At 38.1% G+C, this 18,136-nt stretch overlaps 1 protein-coding gene across 1 annotated transcript; it reads left to right on the top strand.

Annotated features, from left to right (window-relative positions):
• Positions 1-8,763: 8,763 nt before the first annotated feature.
• Positions 8,764-16,105, top strand: ren (renin). The gene is made up of 9 exons (XM_010783807.1): positions 8,764-8,979; positions 9,321-9,465; positions 9,878-10,001; positions 10,528-10,646; positions 10,766-10,962; positions 11,457-11,579; positions 11,671-11,812; positions 11,903-12,001; positions 16,088-16,105. The coding sequence occupies exons 1-9, from the start codon at positions 8,903-8,905 to the stop codon at positions 16,103-16,105; spliced, it is 1,044 nt and encodes a 347-aa protein (XP_010782109.1). The 5' UTR covers positions 8,764-8,902.
• The last annotated feature ends 2,031 nt before the right edge of the window (positions 16,106-18,136 follow it).

Here is an 18,136-nt window from a genome sequence, read left to right as displayed (position 1 = left end):
GAATACATTTTTTAACTACATTGTTACGTTTAGCTGTAGCTTTTATAAACAAAAAGAGAGACATATTGATCGGTTGTTGAACCAGGGACCCTGCGATTGAAAGTCAACTGCCTTCCAGCTGATCCACAGCCCACCTGCTGATCTACCTGAAAACACTGTACGGTTACTTCACTCTAGTATACTTTGTCTTAGTTAAAATGTAATGAAAGGACATTTTTGCCTTGTAACGGACATGTACAGTACTTAAAAGGTAAAATACCATTGTACAGATTATAAAGCTTGAAGGTAGAAGCTTTTAATGTAAGATAATTTTATAATGTAAAGTTAATGCGATATGTGGGTGTGACTTTGGCTCAATGGACTCAAGAGGGTAAATGGATGTCTTCCAACCTGAGGGTCAGTGGTTCAAGTCCCAGCATGCTCTAATGCTTCTAAATAATAAATTAAATAATTATAATAAAAAAAGCGATATAAATTCATAACAAATTATAATGACAATAAAGAAATGACAAGTAAAAACACAATGAATAAATCAAAAAAAAACCCGATATCAATAAATAAACAATTAATAATTAAATAACAATGAATATTGATAAAATATTAATAATATTTAAATACATAATAATAAAAACAATAACAATAAAACAATACACAAAATAATAATAAAAAAAGGATACAATTGAAATAAATACATAATAAATGTAATATTATAATTATAATAGTAATAATAATACAAAATAAAATATAAATACATAATTTATTTGATAAAATATGATAAAAGTAGAAAGTACAGGTATTTGTGTTCAACATGTAAGAAGTAGAAAGTACAGGTATTTGTGTTNACGTAGGCAAGATCCTCAGCTCGGTGATTCAATGGTTTAGCCGCAATGCACGTTGGGAGATGGTGTTTATGCAATGTGTATTTTTATTTTTTTCGGATTTCACATTGCATAAACACCATCTCCCAACGTGCATTGCGGCTAAACCATTGAATCACCGAGCTGAGGATCTTGCCTACGTCTATTTCCGGTATTGTTAATGACGGATGTATTTTGTTATACACACATTCCTTCACATTTAAATGTACATTAAAGTATTTCGTGAGGCCTTCTAAAATGCTTTTAAATATAACTACGGTTCTAGTTGAAGAATTTGTAGATTGAACATGAACCGAAGCTGTTGCCTGGCAACGCAATCGCACAACGTCATGACCGTTAATTCCACATCCACACACATGGATTAACATCGATTTAATACATTAAGGTAGCCTTTGTTTGCTAAAAGAGGTGTCCACCAGCTGGGGCAACAAGAAAGTCGGCGTAATCGAGTGTGACTATTCAAAAATAAATCATTATTATATTAATATTGACAATAACAACCGACCGTCTCCCAGCATGGTAAATCGTCACATGTCCACGTCTTGCCGTGATACCGGGTTGCACAGGATAGGTACCTGCAGCCAATAACACAGATGTTTATTTCCATTCAACCTCTCTGGTTGGTCTGGTGCCTTGCCTGTTGCATTCACCGAACACGGGAAATTACAATCCTGCCGTCCTCTCTAGTGTGATGATGAGGTTAAGGTAAAGCACGGTTAATGTATTATATGATTGACTCAATCATGTTTTCAACTACTAGATAAAAACTGAACTTTAGTTGCTTTAATTATCTCACCATGGCGTTTAGGTTAACCTTGGCTCTTTCAAGGCTTCTTTTAACACAACATTTCAATCATTTCTGTAGCATATAAGTGTATGATAATGAACAGTGTGTCCACTAAAATAAACCGTAAGAGCACATTTATCTTTTTAATCTCTTTCTCTGAAATCTCACAGGACCTGAAGGACAAGTAAGGGACGTTTCTGCCTTTGAGGCATCCTTAATCCATGTGATGAGGATTGACACTTTAAGAACAGAAAACAGAGCTGTTTTGTACCTGGGATAGGAATGTACCGTATGTGATATATTTTGAAACTAGAATGATTTAATTACTGGAATAGTTGGTACTGACATGTTTTTATTTAGGCTACTTCATTCACTAAGTGTCTGTTTCATTTGTTCTGAAATGCTGCCTTTCCCATCAAACACTACATGTCCTTTAGGGACGGACAACAATGTACTTAAACTTAATTATAGTATTTTGCAAATATAATTAGACACTTTCAACAACAGACATAAATCCCTTGTGAAGCTTTATTGTTTAAACTCCATCCTCTTAGTGCTGTGTTATTTTAATCAGGAGAGATTAAAGGAAGTGGTTTTTTCTTTTCATTGTAATCTGTCTTTACAAGAAGTGCATCTGTTTGTTTTACCTTAGCAGTATTATTTGATATGAGCTCAATGTGTATTACGGCTAATCTCTTAATGTTGTATGTGCTATTCTGGTGATGATCATAAACTATTCATTGTCTTTTTATTATATGTTTGCTAATATGAACACTTGGTAACTGACTAGACTTTGTTGTAAAAAGGTAATTCAGCTCACAGGAGCCGGTGTTTTATATGAAGAAAGAGTCTGGAAGTGATATTGTGACTGGCTACTGTAGGTAAGGGACATTTTAAAAACACTCACTAAAATCCGTCAAAATAAACAGAAGGCCAAGAAGAAAGAAACCAGTGATAATCTCAGCAAATATGCTCAAAGGCAAAGTGACCATATTTGAGCTAAAAATAGCGTGAACATCACACGTGTGTTATAAGATGAAAAGCCCTCTCAGATGTGAGAATCGGACAGATATGAATACATTGCTTTTCAACAAATGTTTTGCTTTTTCTCTCAGCCGAAGTGATTGTTTGATAACTGTTATACTTTAACTACTTACTGTAGATGTTTTTTGTGAAGACAGCACACATAGTCCTCCTCTATAGTAACTGATAAAAAACATTGTGTGTAATTGACAAGCAGGTTAGCATAGCTTAGCATTAAGAATGGAAACAGGGAGAAGAAGCTCTCCTGACTTTAGACAAAGCCCTCTGTTCTCTGTGTGTCGGCAGCATTAAGTGAAGTACTGTAGTCATCAAAAAGATGAGAAGGTGTAATATGGACCAAAGAATAACCCTTGCATTTTGAAGTGAATCAGAATCCTTGGGCAGCTACATCTACTATTCTTTTTTTATGGGAATGGGCTTGGTGGAGGCCTGCACTTTCAAATTGACCTTTTAGTGCTCTAATCAATTATTCTTTATATTAAAAAAGATCACCATTACAAGTAGTAAATGTTCCTATTATTAACATGCAGTATACCCTTCATGTTGTATTAATGAAGTACTGTATCGTAATCATATATTGCACCCTTTACAAATGTTGTTGCAACTTCTGTCTGGTTTTTTATTTGTTTGCTCTATTACCTGATTATTGATTAAATGTAAAAGTAAATTAAGAAGCTCACCAATGTTATATTTTTTCTATAGTCTGAGATGCCCTAATCTTTACTCTGTCGCCATTTTCTAATATTAACAAAATGGTCTCTCCATATGATTATCCAGCATATTTGATTTCCAGTGAGAAATTATCATTGCAATTTAAAGAGCAGCACATGAGTGATGTTTGATGAAAAGGCAAAAAAAACACAAAACATTTGTTACTAAAATGAAGAAAAAAGCATTAAGGTTATAATACAACAGAAATACAACAGAATTGATACAATGAGACATTTCTGTTTTGAGTCAGCCCTTTATTGTGAGAGGATGTTTGCTGGGTGTGAGGATATGGACGCTTGTTGTCCAGGAAGTCACAAAACGTAGCAATTATGGGAGGATGCCTTTTTTTTAAATAAGGATATCCTGTGCACACAACCCTGTCATGTGATTGAGGTGACCAAGGGCATTGAAGAGAACTTATGAGATATTACCATTGTTCCCTGTCACACTTTTGGAGACTATTAAGTTAAGCATCTGTGTTGAATACATTCATTTTAATAGGGGACACAGCAACAATTCCTGCATACTGTTGATAACTTGTTCTCACTTTATTAAGGCTTCAGTCCTTAGACTTTCATCATGTTTTGTTGCGTTCACAGTATCAATACTGTTAAATAAAGACCAGAAACCTATATAAAACACAGCAGGAAAGGGAAACTCAAATAAAGAATAATAGGGCCCCTTTAAATCTTTCTAAAGGTTCTGGAATATTTCCTGAGTGCCGGGAGCCTGAATGGCCTTGTTTTTGATATTAACCAGACTTTGATGTACAGATCAGTCTGCTTCACAAAGCTTTGTATTGTGGCTTTACTTTCTCAGTTATTGAATTATTTTGGCACCAATGCAGTCACAGCTTGCTGTCTTTTGATATATGCTGGCTTCAGTTTTTATCTTTAACTTGTGATGCTGTGCACAAAGCCATAAAGACAAATACACAACACACATATTATTACTTGTATTTTTCATGTTTAATTTATATCTTTTTCCTGGTGGATATTTTTCACACAAGCCTGAGAGGTTGTCACACTGCACATCATTACACATAGAGTGTGTGTAAAAAATAAGCCTTTAAGTTATTTATTCCGAGTAGAGTAAGAGCAATGGTCAAAAGTGCTGTTACAGAAGTTTGCATTGCACCAAGAAATTTTATTAATGGTAAATGTACGAGGTGTGACTCGTAAAGCAAATGTACGAGGTAAACACGTACCAATCAGAGCTACTTAATAATAATAAGACCATCCAGACGTACAATACTGCGTGGCTGTTATTAAATATTCATGGGTCCAGGTGATGGATTGGCACACTTTTTGCATCTCAAACACGAAGCATTTAAAACAGGCACGGTTCCTGTGGTTTCTGGTGTGTTCATCAGATGTTTTCTGTCTTTGTGGAGCACCTGTTTCCTAATAAAGCTCCCTGGGAATTGAAGTGCATCTTCACATGACACAAACCAGATACATTCACTTTATCTCTCTCCAAGATAAGCCACAGATAACACATGCACTCTCCAAGTAATGGGACTTAATATGTATAAATGGGGCCTGAGAAACCAGTAACAAATTCACTATTAACCTTATTTTGCTGTACATCTGGCCTTAAATCATTTTGTTAATAATTTGTTTATCTATCTGGATATACAGAATCAATTATATTGACCAGAAGACCAGATATACTCACATTTGAATAGCAATGACGTATATTGCAGAGAGGAACAAGCTGTTTTAGGTTTCGGATACACAGAGAAGATTTTTTAGTTGAAAGAAATCATCTTTTTTTTTTGTTCTTGATAAAAATAAGACTATATAAAATACCAGACTTATCTTAGATAACATGCATACAGTAGATAATGTTTACTATGTAAACCGATTTGGCCTTAGAAATGAGAAGACTCCTCACCCGGTATCAGACTAAACTAAGGTTGTTGGAGTTATTGACTGTCACAGTTAATGAAAATGAGCATCTGTAAACTCATAAATGTCCAATTTTTTTAATAAGCAAGCTAGTAGCCATTGACTCTCTGCAAGGCAATAACCTCATAATAAAAACGAAAGGATTCCAGAAAAGCATTAACAATTTGTGCTTAATCTTGCAACACAATTCCTTACCCTTTTAGTATTACATTTCAGTTCACACACACACACACACACACACACACACACACACACACACACACACACACACACACACACACACACACACACATCCTACACTCATACACATAGCGGCATGTGATCTGTCCTGATGCGTTTTAGTTCCAATGCTGCGCTCTGCTGGTCAGGAGCAATACTGCGTGTTTATTTCTCCAAAAAAAAAATTCATCTGGAAAAATGTGAAAAAAGAAAAAAAAAGTATTTACTCTGACAAAACCTTTTATAAAATAAAGATCAGCTCTATTACTCACAGCCCTCTTGAGGATGAATATCATATGAACGTTAAATATGTTTTTACTACACATTTGGCCTCCATTTCTACATATTTGACCTTCTGTTGTGAAGAATGTCCCACATATTTTCATACATATTGTCTCCAGATGGAATCACAGTCTAGTCATTTCTAATTTGGAGCTCATTGGCTTCATATTTATAAAACGTTACTAAGGATAATATCAGTGAAACCAAATGATTCTTCTTTCCTTTTTTGTACACCTAAATGTATGATGCACCAACTTAAAATAATCCAAACAGAACAACAAAAATATTTAGCATTTTGTGGTTTTTAACAGCTGGTCAGGATTCAAAGTTGAGTTGTTGTGGTTTTGGGAGTCAAGCTTGTGTGGTTGATTTATAACTCCCCTCAAGTCTCATTTCCTGCAAACAAACACTGCTCAGCTGCATATCTTGCTTATCATGATAGATAGCTCACCCAAAAATATCCTCTTACTTGGATTCTGCCTGTGATGCATTTCTAACAGCAGCCACTCTTTTGGGGTCTGTTCGACAGCTTCCTCATTTATAACCACCATTTACTTCATGAAACTATCATTTCTGAATAGTTCCGAGTTTTGACGTGTGTGCCTCCAAGGAAATATCAATCAATAACACCAAAAACAACATGAATCCCAAATAAATCCTCTTTCATGATTTCTACCTTTCCCATGCCCACCAGAGAGTGGTCTTACTCTGAAAGGTGGAAGGCCAGGCCAGGAGTGACGCATGGGAACCTCTAAGCAGTGTGGGAAAGTAACTTTGGTCAGGCAGGTCAAAAGTCAGATGTCTGTGAGATTGTGCCCAAAAAGTGCTTTTAAATCCAGCCTGTTGTAGGCACCTTGATTCAATATTTATATTAATGACAAGTCAAGTAACATGTGTAATTGGAAAGGGATCGCCCATAGAGATGAACCAACGACAATCATCACCCAATAAAGTGTTTTACCCACTTCTAACACGGGTATGACAACAACTTATAAGGGTGATAAAATATTGTGCCAACAGCTTCTTAAACGTTCTACCAAGTGGCCACAAGATCGATCATTACAGCTTTTAAGTCTCTTGAAGTTGTAAGCGACCATTTGCAACAGTGACAGAGCAACAATATATTCATTTGGAGGTAAAGGACATCCGGTGAATGTAAGTACAGTTTCTTATTTCCTTTTTAAATGCTTCACTTTCTTCACCAGCTAGTCGCTAACTTTGTCTGTCTGCTGGTTGGTGGAGGTAGTTTACAAGTTTTTTCTAACAGCTTTTGATGTAAACAGCTGTCTGCCTTACCAGAAAATGACACTTTAAGAGCAGTAAGAGTCGACCAGACAGCTTAACAATGAGTTGAAAATCACTGTAAAGTCAATGAAAGCTGCAGATTCAGGTTATAATTATCTGTAAGTTTATCATCATTATCAAAAACTTTCCTTGTTTTCACTTTGTCATTTGATGCAATCTAAATTATATTTTAAATGTTTTATTAAAGCTGGTTTGAGAGTAATTAGATTATTTTAAAACATACAGTAGAGGACATTTTGTTTTGTATACAGTATATTCATTAGTTGCACACAAGTAAACATTATCATTATTATTAATTATAGAGGGTTGAACTATAGGTCAAACTTGATGCAATACAGTGTTTTTGTTGTTGTAAGTCATCACTCTCTGTCTTGATACACTGCGCCTAACCACTCCATCATTTTCTGGAAGCTCTGCCCACAGGGAGTACCTCGCCGGCGTCACTCTGACATAAACCCCCACATATCTACTTGCTATACCGGGTGGTCGGTACAGTACTAAAACACAACCTCAACCTGACAGGTCAGATACTCTGTGATACCCCCCCCCCGCTGTATAACCCAGTGGTGAGAACCAGGACAGAATGATAACTTACTAAGCTTTGTCCGGTCAGAGCACTACGCCAAGATGTACGGTATGACAAATTGACCTATGTTGTAAATGTATTATCTTTTCAATTTACACACGGCATCTATTGCACGTCTGTCCGTCCTGGGAGAGGGATCCCTCCTCGTTTGCTCTCACTGAGGTTTCTTCCACTTTCCCCATAAACTGTGAGGTTTCTTTGGAAGTTTCTCCTTGTCCGATGTGAGGGTCCAAGGACAGAGGGTGTCGTATTGTCATATTCTGTACAAACTGTGAAGTCCACTGAGACAAATGTAACATTTGTAATATTGGGCTATATAAATCAACCTTGAACTGAAGTTACAGATGTTTCATGTCCTTCCCTCTTGGCCTGTGTTGTGAGAATCAATACTGGAGTGGTAAACAAGCTGCAGTGGTAAACAAGCTGCAGTGAACATTGCATGATGAGAGTAATCACAAGCAGAAGGTCAACAGAGAGGCGTAAAACCTGTCCGCTTTTCAGATATGGAATCGAAGGCTGTGGGAAAAACAGACAAGGCAAGCTAAATGTTATCAACTGCAGGACAATCTGCAATCTACATTCAACAATTATAACATTTTCACGAAATCAGCCTTTGTATAAAACCTCATCTAATTAAAGTTATACGTAAACAGTTGTGTATAAATCAATGAAGATCAAATGTAATCAAACGTTTATTTGTAAGCAATTTAAAACAAATCAGTCAACTTTCAATCAATCTAAAAGTTCTCACAGGCCCTGCAGACAAGGTGTCCATCCTACTGACGTCAGCAATCTCAGCAGCTCTGCACCCCTGCTTTCTGTCTTCAATGTTTTTCAAGAGGTCAAAGGTCAGACCTCTCACAGGGACCTGGTTATCACAGTAAGGGTTATGGGAGCAAGGGAGAAGGGTAGAGGGGGTTGGGAGGAGGAAAGCAGAGCTTGTTTTCAAGTGGTCACCACCAGCAGAGCTCCCATACAGTCAGTGGCATATAGGTGAGGCATATGGGGAAGAGCATTTGGTATAAAGGGAGTCGAGGCAGCAGTACGGGAGGGAGAGCAGCAGCTTTCATATCCGCCATTTTAATAATATTCGATATTCTGGAATATTCTCAAACCTGGGAAAATCCACTTTGCATATACAGCCTCCATTTCTGGTCTGTATTTTCCACCTGTCATCACCATGGCTCTGTTGATGACTTACTGGATGTTTTTGGTTGCTTTGTCTTCGACTGTGACATGGACCCATGCCTTGAGAAGGTGAGACTTGTTCAGATAAAACTGTCTTCTTGGCTTGAACAAAACAAGAAGACATAAACAACAAAAATAAACAAAGGAAAACAAATGTTTTATTGGTCAAAGTTATTGTTTTCAGCATTCAGGCTAACATATGTTTTTGTTCATTTTTCTTGCTGAGAGCACTGAGAGCAAGCATTCTGGCATTATTAAAGCATCATTGTGAAAATGGGTTGGTGACCAGGCATATGTAGTTGATATGTAGCATGGAAATAGTACTTCATATAAACATAGTATTTCTTCTTTTGTCACAAAGTCTTTACGTTTCTGCCGCAAGACATTAATAATGTCTGTTCTGTTTCCAGAATCTCCCTGCACAAGATGCCCTCTATCCGAGAGACACTGAGGGACATGGGTGTTTCTGCCGAGCAGATCCTAAATGAGTTAGCCGAGAAGAGCACAGACGACAAAAACGGAACTGTTCCCACCCCTCTAACCAACTACTTAGACGTGAGACAATTTTGTGTACTATTTAAAGAACATTTCTGAAAAGTATTTTATGAAGGCTCAATTTAGTAGAAACCGACATGCTCACATGTAATTTAATTTGATGTCTGCTAAAAAAAGACACTTTAGTTTTGAGGGTTTAAGCAACTATGGGCTTTGAAGCTTGTCTTTGGCAAAACTCCAAACTTCATACAGAATAAAACAGCAAATACGATCGCCTTTAGATTGAAACTTTTGATTAATGTAATAATTGTATCATCAGTGGCATCGTTAAAGACTTCAAATTCAATTTGTGTTAACTGCATAAAAGAAGGATTTGAAAGACACCATCAAAACGACAAAGGAATTAGCTGGTTTAGGAAAGTCAGGAAATAGATCACCATAACTTAATAATTGTATTTATTATCTCTAATAGACCCAGTACTTCGGGGAAATCAGTATTGGCTCTCCACCCCAGTTGTTCAACGTGGTCTTTGACACCGGCTCCGCCAATCTGTGGGTGCCTTCGCAAAGCTGCTCACCTTTCTCCACCGCCTGTTGTAAGTGTCCACGACCCAGAAAATAACTTTTAGTTACAGCTGCAATAAGGCCTTTCCTGTTAGAGAAAAAACTCTACTGTTTTGGTACTGTTGCAGGCACCTGTTTTAAAGGTAAAAGCTCTGAAAACCAAGTATTCCACAAATATTCCACTACCTATTCAGCACCTCTTTGACAGACTAGCAACTAACTGGCAAAGAAAGTGGATTAATTAACAGCTAAAGAATTACATATTTTCCTCAGAAGTCGGTGCACACCAAAAGGATAGTGAAAGTTGGGATTACATTTGCAAGTTTCCGAGAAACACATGAAGGATAAAGTCGTATTTGACGGATGTGTAAAAGTTCACGATATGAACTTAAATGTGGTTTACAACTGGTGTGGTTTTAGGGTTAGGGTTAGGGATAAGCGAAAACGAAATGTTATCGCAGTTTTAACTGTTATTTTCATATAAATGAGACTCAAGAATCATTGTTTGATAAAGCTTCCAAACTACTTTGACAACTCAAATGAATTTTGAACTTTTAGTCATTCACAACAGATACGATGCCTCCCAATCTCGCACTTATGTTGAGAACGGAACCGGTTTTTCCATCCAGTATGCTGCAGGGAATGTCAGGGGATTTCTGAGTGAGGATGTGGTTGTGGTGAGTTGTTCATTAAACCAGTTTAAAAACAAAGAATTTGTTTATTTTCTAACAAACTGTTTCTTTAATGTCCTGCCACGGCCTCCACTCCCAACATGTGACTCTGAGCTTGTGTGCAGGTTGGTGGGATCCCTGTGGTTCAGGTGTTTGCTGAGGCAGCCTCTCTGTCTGCCATGCCCTTCATCTTTGCCAAGTTTGATGGAGTCCTGGGGATGGGTTACCCAAACGTGGCCATCGACGGCATTACTCCCGTGTTTGACGGTATCATGTCTCAGCATGTCCTCACGGAAGAGGTGTTCTCTATCTACTACAGCAGGTGTGTTAAATCCACTAAACTCATCCAGCTTGTATGAAATAAACAGAAGATAAATCGTTAGATGTGTAAGATAAAAAAAATATTCCACTGCTAGCAAGAACATATAGATTACACTTTTTTGTTTGTTTTGAATGAAACAACGATTACAAAATTAATAATGATTTAACATAGCGTTGTCAATAATTGAATGTATTAACTGCAAAATAGAAATATAATATTGTCTTATTAAATATCTGTTATGAAAATGTTGTAATCTTACTGGTAAAATTAAAGAATTTTTTTTATTAAATTACATCCTATGACTTGATTTTGGATCTGGTAGATATAACCGAGTACTTGAAGAAAACACATACTCTCTATTTATCAATCTCAGAATTGTCCATTGAAACCAGTTGAGGGAAAATGATAAAGGTTCCCTGGGATTTTTCTAGGAAAATTCACAAGTATGAGAGGTCATGGGAGGTCATGGAACAGTTTTTTAAATGTGTTTCCAGGGATCCAAAACACTCCCCAGGTGGAGAGCTGGTTCTTGGTGGCACAGACCCAGATTACTACAGCGGAAACTTTAACTATATGGACACTAAAGAGACTGGCAAATGGGAAGTCAACATGAAAGGGTGAGAATTTTTCTTAATACTTAAAACATTATGTGTATTTGCACTCATTAAGAAACAACAGGTTTTATTGTGCAACCCTTCATGCTTCCAGGGTTTCTGTGGGTATGGAGATGATGTTTTGTGCGGAGGGCTGCACAGCAGTGATCGACAGTGGCTCCTCCTACATTACAGGCCCGGCGTCCTCTGTGTCCGCGCTGATGAAAAACATCGGAGCGCAGCTGGATGAAAGTGGAGTAAGTTTTTAAGCATGCAACATGGTTTCCCACAGATACGTTAGTCTGTAAAAGAAAAGTCATCACCCTTTAATTTGTTTTGTTCATCAGTACAAAGTCAACTGTAACACTGTCAAGACGTTGCCCAGTGTCACTTTCCACCTGGGAGGACAGGAATACTCTCTCACTTGGGAGGATTATATCTTATGGGTAAGAAGGATGATACATACTGAATCATATTTATATAAACGTGCAGTTGTGGAATGCAATCAAGTACAATCACTCAAGAAGTGAACATCAGTGATTATGTGTTACAATGGCGTTTGTTGGCAACCAGAAAATCACACCAGTAATGACAAGCAGATGAGAATGCTGCGTGGGGTCTGGGTGCCGTGTTGGCGGGAAGTTGCGGGGCTCGCTGCTCCGCCCTTTGAGGCTCAAGGAGCGGACAGTGTGATTACTGGTGTTGTTTCCTGGTTGCTGCGTGGAGCCTGCAAGAGGAGCTCCGCGGATTGGTCCATTTGGACCTGGGTATCGTTACGTCACTATACTCAGGAAGAAAAAAATTGAAAAAGAGAAATCTCCAACGAGGCGTTCTGGGGCAGCATAGACAGGTATTTTCTGTGTTACAGTTTTACTCGCTACAGGGTGTACTTTGAGGGTTTGTGACTCTGCAGACCGTTTACATGCATAAAAAGCTACATAACACACAAGGGGACGGGTAATAACCGGAAAAGCATGACATGGGACCTTTAAAATACAAGAACACTCAATAATTACAAAAAAACACAAAATAACCGTTTACTTCAAGTAAGCAGGATATATATATAAAAAAAGATTATGTACATACGAGCAAATGAGAGTGCAAAAATGTCCATAGCAGCGTAAAAGTGACCGGTGCTGGATTTTTTTGTGTGTGTGTGGGGTGTTAAAGTCCTGGGGCAGGGTGGAAAGGTGAGATAGAGGGGAGAGGTGGGAGGGGGTACAAGGCTACATTTTCTAAATGTTCTGCCAAATATACAATTTTAATCAAAATAAATCTTGATAATAACTTGAAATATGACATTATTATTCTCTTTTCGGCTTCATACTTGTATTTTTGGGTTTCTGCTGGAACATTCTTGCATGCTTATATGGTATCCATCATTTTTCTCCTACGATCTGTCTGAATATCTGAATTCCCTCTCCTTCTGAAACGCTTAATCTTAGTGCCTGTCTCTTAAAGCTCCATCCCGAAAAAGCCCACTCTGTACTATTGGCTTGCCAGAGTAATAAGACACACTTTTGCAAAGATGCTTTTCAAGCCTTGGTAGGAGATACTCAGATGGGCTGCCTACAAAATCTGACAGTTTGTGGGTTTAATAGGCAACCCACATGTACAGTATGTGTACACAAGCACTGAAAAGACAGTTTATACTATTTCTCCTTAAACAGTGAGGGAAAAATGTGATAATAATACATAGAGATGTCCCGATCCGATCACGTGATCGGGGATCGGAGCCGATCACGTGATTTTCAAAAGATCGGAATCGGGAGAAAAAAATCGGGGATCGGGATTTTTTTTTTTTTAATTGTTTTATGCAATGTTACAAAACAAAAATGACCATGTTCAAGTCTTAAAGTCATCCTGAGGCCTTAGTTTTGGTTTCAAATTACACAACATCATGTATGTGTTGCTTCTTTGGGGCTTGTTTTCATAGACCTGCTTATTTCTCTCAAATCTGGCAACAGAGTGGGCAGGGCGCAGTGTCTAATTGTAGCAGTAAGCTAACGAGTACTGATAAGCTTTATTTTGTTTTGATCCAATGCTGCACAACTGAACTGATCCAATGCTGCTGTGAAAAAANGTGTGCCTTGGCAGTCTCACCTTTTACATACAAATCATGTGATCTACAAATAGAATAGAATGTATTGTTGCATAATGGAATGTTGTTAAAAATACCTCCACCCACAGCAGCAACAATACTACCATTCAGTTTTCTACTTACAACATCAATGTCAATAATTAAATAACCCAATATAATAATATGCAACTGGATGAGGTCTGTGTGTGCAATGAATCCTTTTTAATATAATTGAATCAAGAACACAATTAAACGTGGTGTACTTTAAGCGAGAAATACCCATTAGAGTGGCCACGCTGTCACTAATCTGCGCTCGTGAAAAACAGTACTGGTACATACGCATACACTAATGGTGGTTGATTGTATATTTCCTGAAAAAAACTACAGGTGCCCAGTATGTTTTAGGAAATGATGATAAAGCCTTCTTCCATTAAAAAACAAACTATATACGCACTTTGAGCACTTCTCGTCATGCAGCAAGACTCCACCAATGGTGCGTCGTTGGGTCCTGATCTGCGCGCGAGGCAACATACAGAGCTGAATAATAATTCTAGTGAATATTCCTGAAAGATACGGGCACCAGAAGTTGTTAGTATGAAATGATTGTAACCTTCATGAAAAATAAACTATATAACACTGATTGATGTCATGTCTGCGCTACCATAGGGTTAGGCAGACTGTTTTGAAGATTTAGATCAGGATTAGAAGTACGCGAGCGATTATGAACTGAAAGTGGTAGGGTAGGCTAAGAATGGAGAAACCAGCTCGAGTGCGCTAGAATTTGAAAGTACGCAGCAGAAAAAAATCTGACCCTTCCTTACAGAGCCCCTCCTCCAATACACACGAACGCGCACATGATTAATGAGGGCACGAGATAAGTTTGTGCACAGATGGAAGGCTGACAGGCAGGTAGGCCATCGGCCGGGCCGGCTAAAATGATTAGTCTTGCTTTTAACAGTACTACGGCTTCCACAGGTGGCATTTTTGTATGCATTTATTGTCAAAGCATTTACTGTATGCATTGCTATCGGGATGTTAAGAGCATTCCATGGAATATAACAAAAAGTGTTTCTGAAGTGAATTACCTACCCCACCTTTAAAGGTCACATGTCATGCTTTTCCGGTTATTACCCGTCCCCTTGTGTGTTATGAAGGTTTTTCTACATGTAAACGGTGTGCAGAGTCAAAACCCTCAAAGTACACTGTAGCGAGTAAAACTCTAACACAGAAAATACCTCCCCAAAACGCCTCGTTGGTGAAACGTCATCATGACGTCATCATCCATTTGATTGAGCTGCAGCCGTTTAGTGGAGAAAGTGAATACTGCTGAATACACATACTTTACAGAGATGCTGTATGCGAAACCAATGTGAGTTTGGAAAATTGCACAGTATTTTTCTATTTCAGTATACCTCAACAATGGAATTATGATCAGTGGAAATGGCCATGACATGTGAAAAGTAGCAATACTGCAGTGAAAAAAAACTCAGTTACAAGTCCTGCATTCAAAATTGTAGGTAAGTAAAAGTACAAAAGTCTTAGCATCAAAATATACTTTAAGTACCAAAAGTAAAAGTACTCATTTTGCAGAATAGGCCATTGAAAGACCAAATACTTTTAGGGGTTTATTTTGATTATTTGTTGTACTACTGGGTAGCTTAATAAATAATAATCTGGTAGAAGGTGCAAAATAAATGTAGTGGAGTACAAAGGACAGCATGTGTCTGCTAGCTCCAGCTCCATATTGATGGGACACATATATTGGTGTCAATCTTCTCATCTAATGCTGGGCAAGAAATTGAATCGATTCATAATGTTCACAATGTATGAATTATATTATGTACAGTATGAGAGAACCCTCTGGACTTAAGACGAATGGAGGACGATTAATGATATTTGGCTTGAAGTTATGATACATTTATAAATACTATGAAAAAGTACATCAATATGCAACGATGACAACATGTTAGAAACTTCCATTATTAATAGATGGAATTTGTAAGCAAGAGAGGGTGATTATTCAAGATTGAACGTTTTTGCAGCATATCAGTTTCAAGAATTGAGCTATACAAATATTTGGCAGTCACACTACAAGTTAGAGGTTAAATTTTGAAGCATTTTGATTGTGCCGGCTCATTTCCAGCCTGAGTAGCTTTGTTGAACTATAGCCTATCGTAAGAAATGCTTAAGCAATGTTCTGATTGTGTTGATGAAATGCCAGTAAAGAGATATGCACTTTCACCTCACTGTCGACTGTCAACAGATACAATCTAAAAGAGGACAATTCATGGATGTGAGAGGAAGGAAGCATATGGCACTCTCACTGTCAAATCATTGAAGCATGAGAGGACTTTCTTAACCAATTTCGAGAAAATGAGACAAAAACATCTGACAACTGCATCTGCTGAATATGTGCCTTTATTGTTGTGTTATCTTGTGCCTCTTCTCCCAGCTACGTAAGCAGAAATAACCGTGTTTGTCAGGTCGATCCCTAAATCACAAACCAAGATGAATGTTTACTCCTTAAGGATTTTGTTGTTCAGAGCTTTTCATTATGAGCTTCAATGCGATACAAAAATAAAGAGTTTTACTCTAAACAGAGTTACTCGGATTACAAAAAGTAAAATGTTTGCTTTTTTTCAAAACAGAAAGAAAGACCATTGCTCAGTGAAAGGGACCACAGGTTGCACTAAAACTATAGAGCGGAAATAACTTTGTTTAGGAAATGTGTGACCCATGTAAAGAAGCAACTTCTGTGGGAGAACAGCACCGTTACACATCACGCTGTGAAAATACTTCCATGACTACTGTGATATGGCTAATTAAATCTGCTACAGCAATTGGTTTTCAACTTCCCCATGATCACAAAATGCATTAGACACACTTGTAGGAAAACAATGCAGTTATTAATGCATTCCGGCTCGGGTCTAATTTAAATCCATGGAAACAAGTTTATTCTTGTCAAGTCAGTACAATACATGTGTGGTTTTCCACTGTAGCTATGTTATCATTTTAAGCACAGTCTCACACACAGACACCAGCACACACACACTTGGCATTTGCTGGAAGATGCGGCTTATAAATAAATAGAAAACGTTTAGAATGCATTCAGTGCATTTGTTACACATAATGCAAGATATAAGATGCTGATATTCCTAAATGTGCAATGCTCTTTACCTTTTATAAATATAACAGATATAGTTTGGTCATGAGTTACCGTTAAAACTAACCGAAGCGAAAAATGGATGAAGAGGAGATAGCAGCAAAGATAGAGAAAAAGAAAACAGAGCAACATGGCTGAGGTTTATCTTCCCATCAGACTGCTGTAGCAAATCCTATCCGATTATTGCGGCGGTCAAACTCTGTGTAGTAGCGGGCAATGAAGTTGGCTCCCAAAATCCACATGGGACCTGTAGGGGGCGGCACATCCAAGGCCCTGAAGGTGACGGTGCAGACGTCCGCTTCGATCTGGGTTTGCTGCAGCCACAAGGAAAAGTCAGATTTATAACAAGACACTATAAGAGTAGCATATATACAGTGATGGAAGAAGCACTCAGATCCTTTACATTACTGCTATGGAAATAGTTTTGCACTCTCATTTGCACTATGTACATCATCTTTTTTTATATATATATCCTGCTTACTTGAAGTAAACGGTTATTTTGTNTTGAAGCTTCAACGCACGCCGCTGTGTGGACGGGCCATTAGACCAGCAGGGGTACCAAATCTATGCAGACTGCTGCAATAAGTACATTAATTAACTTGTGACAAGTTAATTAATGTACTTATTGCAGCAGTCTGCATAGATTTGGTACCCCTGCTGGTCTAATGGCCCGTCCACACAGCGGCGTGCGTTGAAGCTTCAACAAAAAGTTGAGCAATGTTCAACTTTTGAAGCTTCGACGGAAGCGTCAGCCAATCAAATCATATGCCAGTACAAGCTCTAGCCAATCAAACCGCATGCTTGTGTGTCCGGGGCGGGAGATTCATGTGATTGGTTGTTGGTCGAGTTTCAGACACGCCCGCCGGTAAGCTTCAACGCACGCCACCGTGTGGACGCTGAAGAGTGAAACAAGCTCATTCAGTTAAAATGTTAATTAATTAATTTAACTAATTTTCATTTACAATTACTGATGTGCCACAATAATGTCACCTAATGTTATTGAGTTAAAATATCAATATTGTGGCTTTCCAAGTTAACATTGATTGATATGACTGGGATTAAATCAGCATATACTTCTGCCAGGGGATGCCACCCCCTCAAAATCTCCTGCCACTCTCTTGCCACCCCATGAATATTTTTCTAGATCCGCCCCTGGCTATGGACAGACAATAAAAGCATAAAAATCTTTAAAACATAGCTCAAACTGACTCGAAAGCGAGGGAAAAGAGGTGGGTCTTCAGGCTGGACTTAAAAATTTGAAGGGTGGGCGACAATTTGACATGGGGGGGCAGGTCGTTCCAGAGCCTGGGGGCTACCGCTGAGAAGGCTCGGTCTCCC

Source organism: Notothenia coriiceps, unplaced genomic scaffold (assembly GCF_000735185.1).
Source record: "Notothenia coriiceps isolate Sejong01 unplaced genomic scaffold, NC01 NC01_scaffold00025848, whole genome shotgun sequence".
NCBI lineage: Eukaryota > Metazoa > Chordata > Actinopteri > Perciformes > Nototheniidae > Notothenia > Notothenia coriiceps.
Note: the sequence above shows the minus strand (reverse complement) of the source record. Positions and strands in the feature narration are given on the sequence as shown.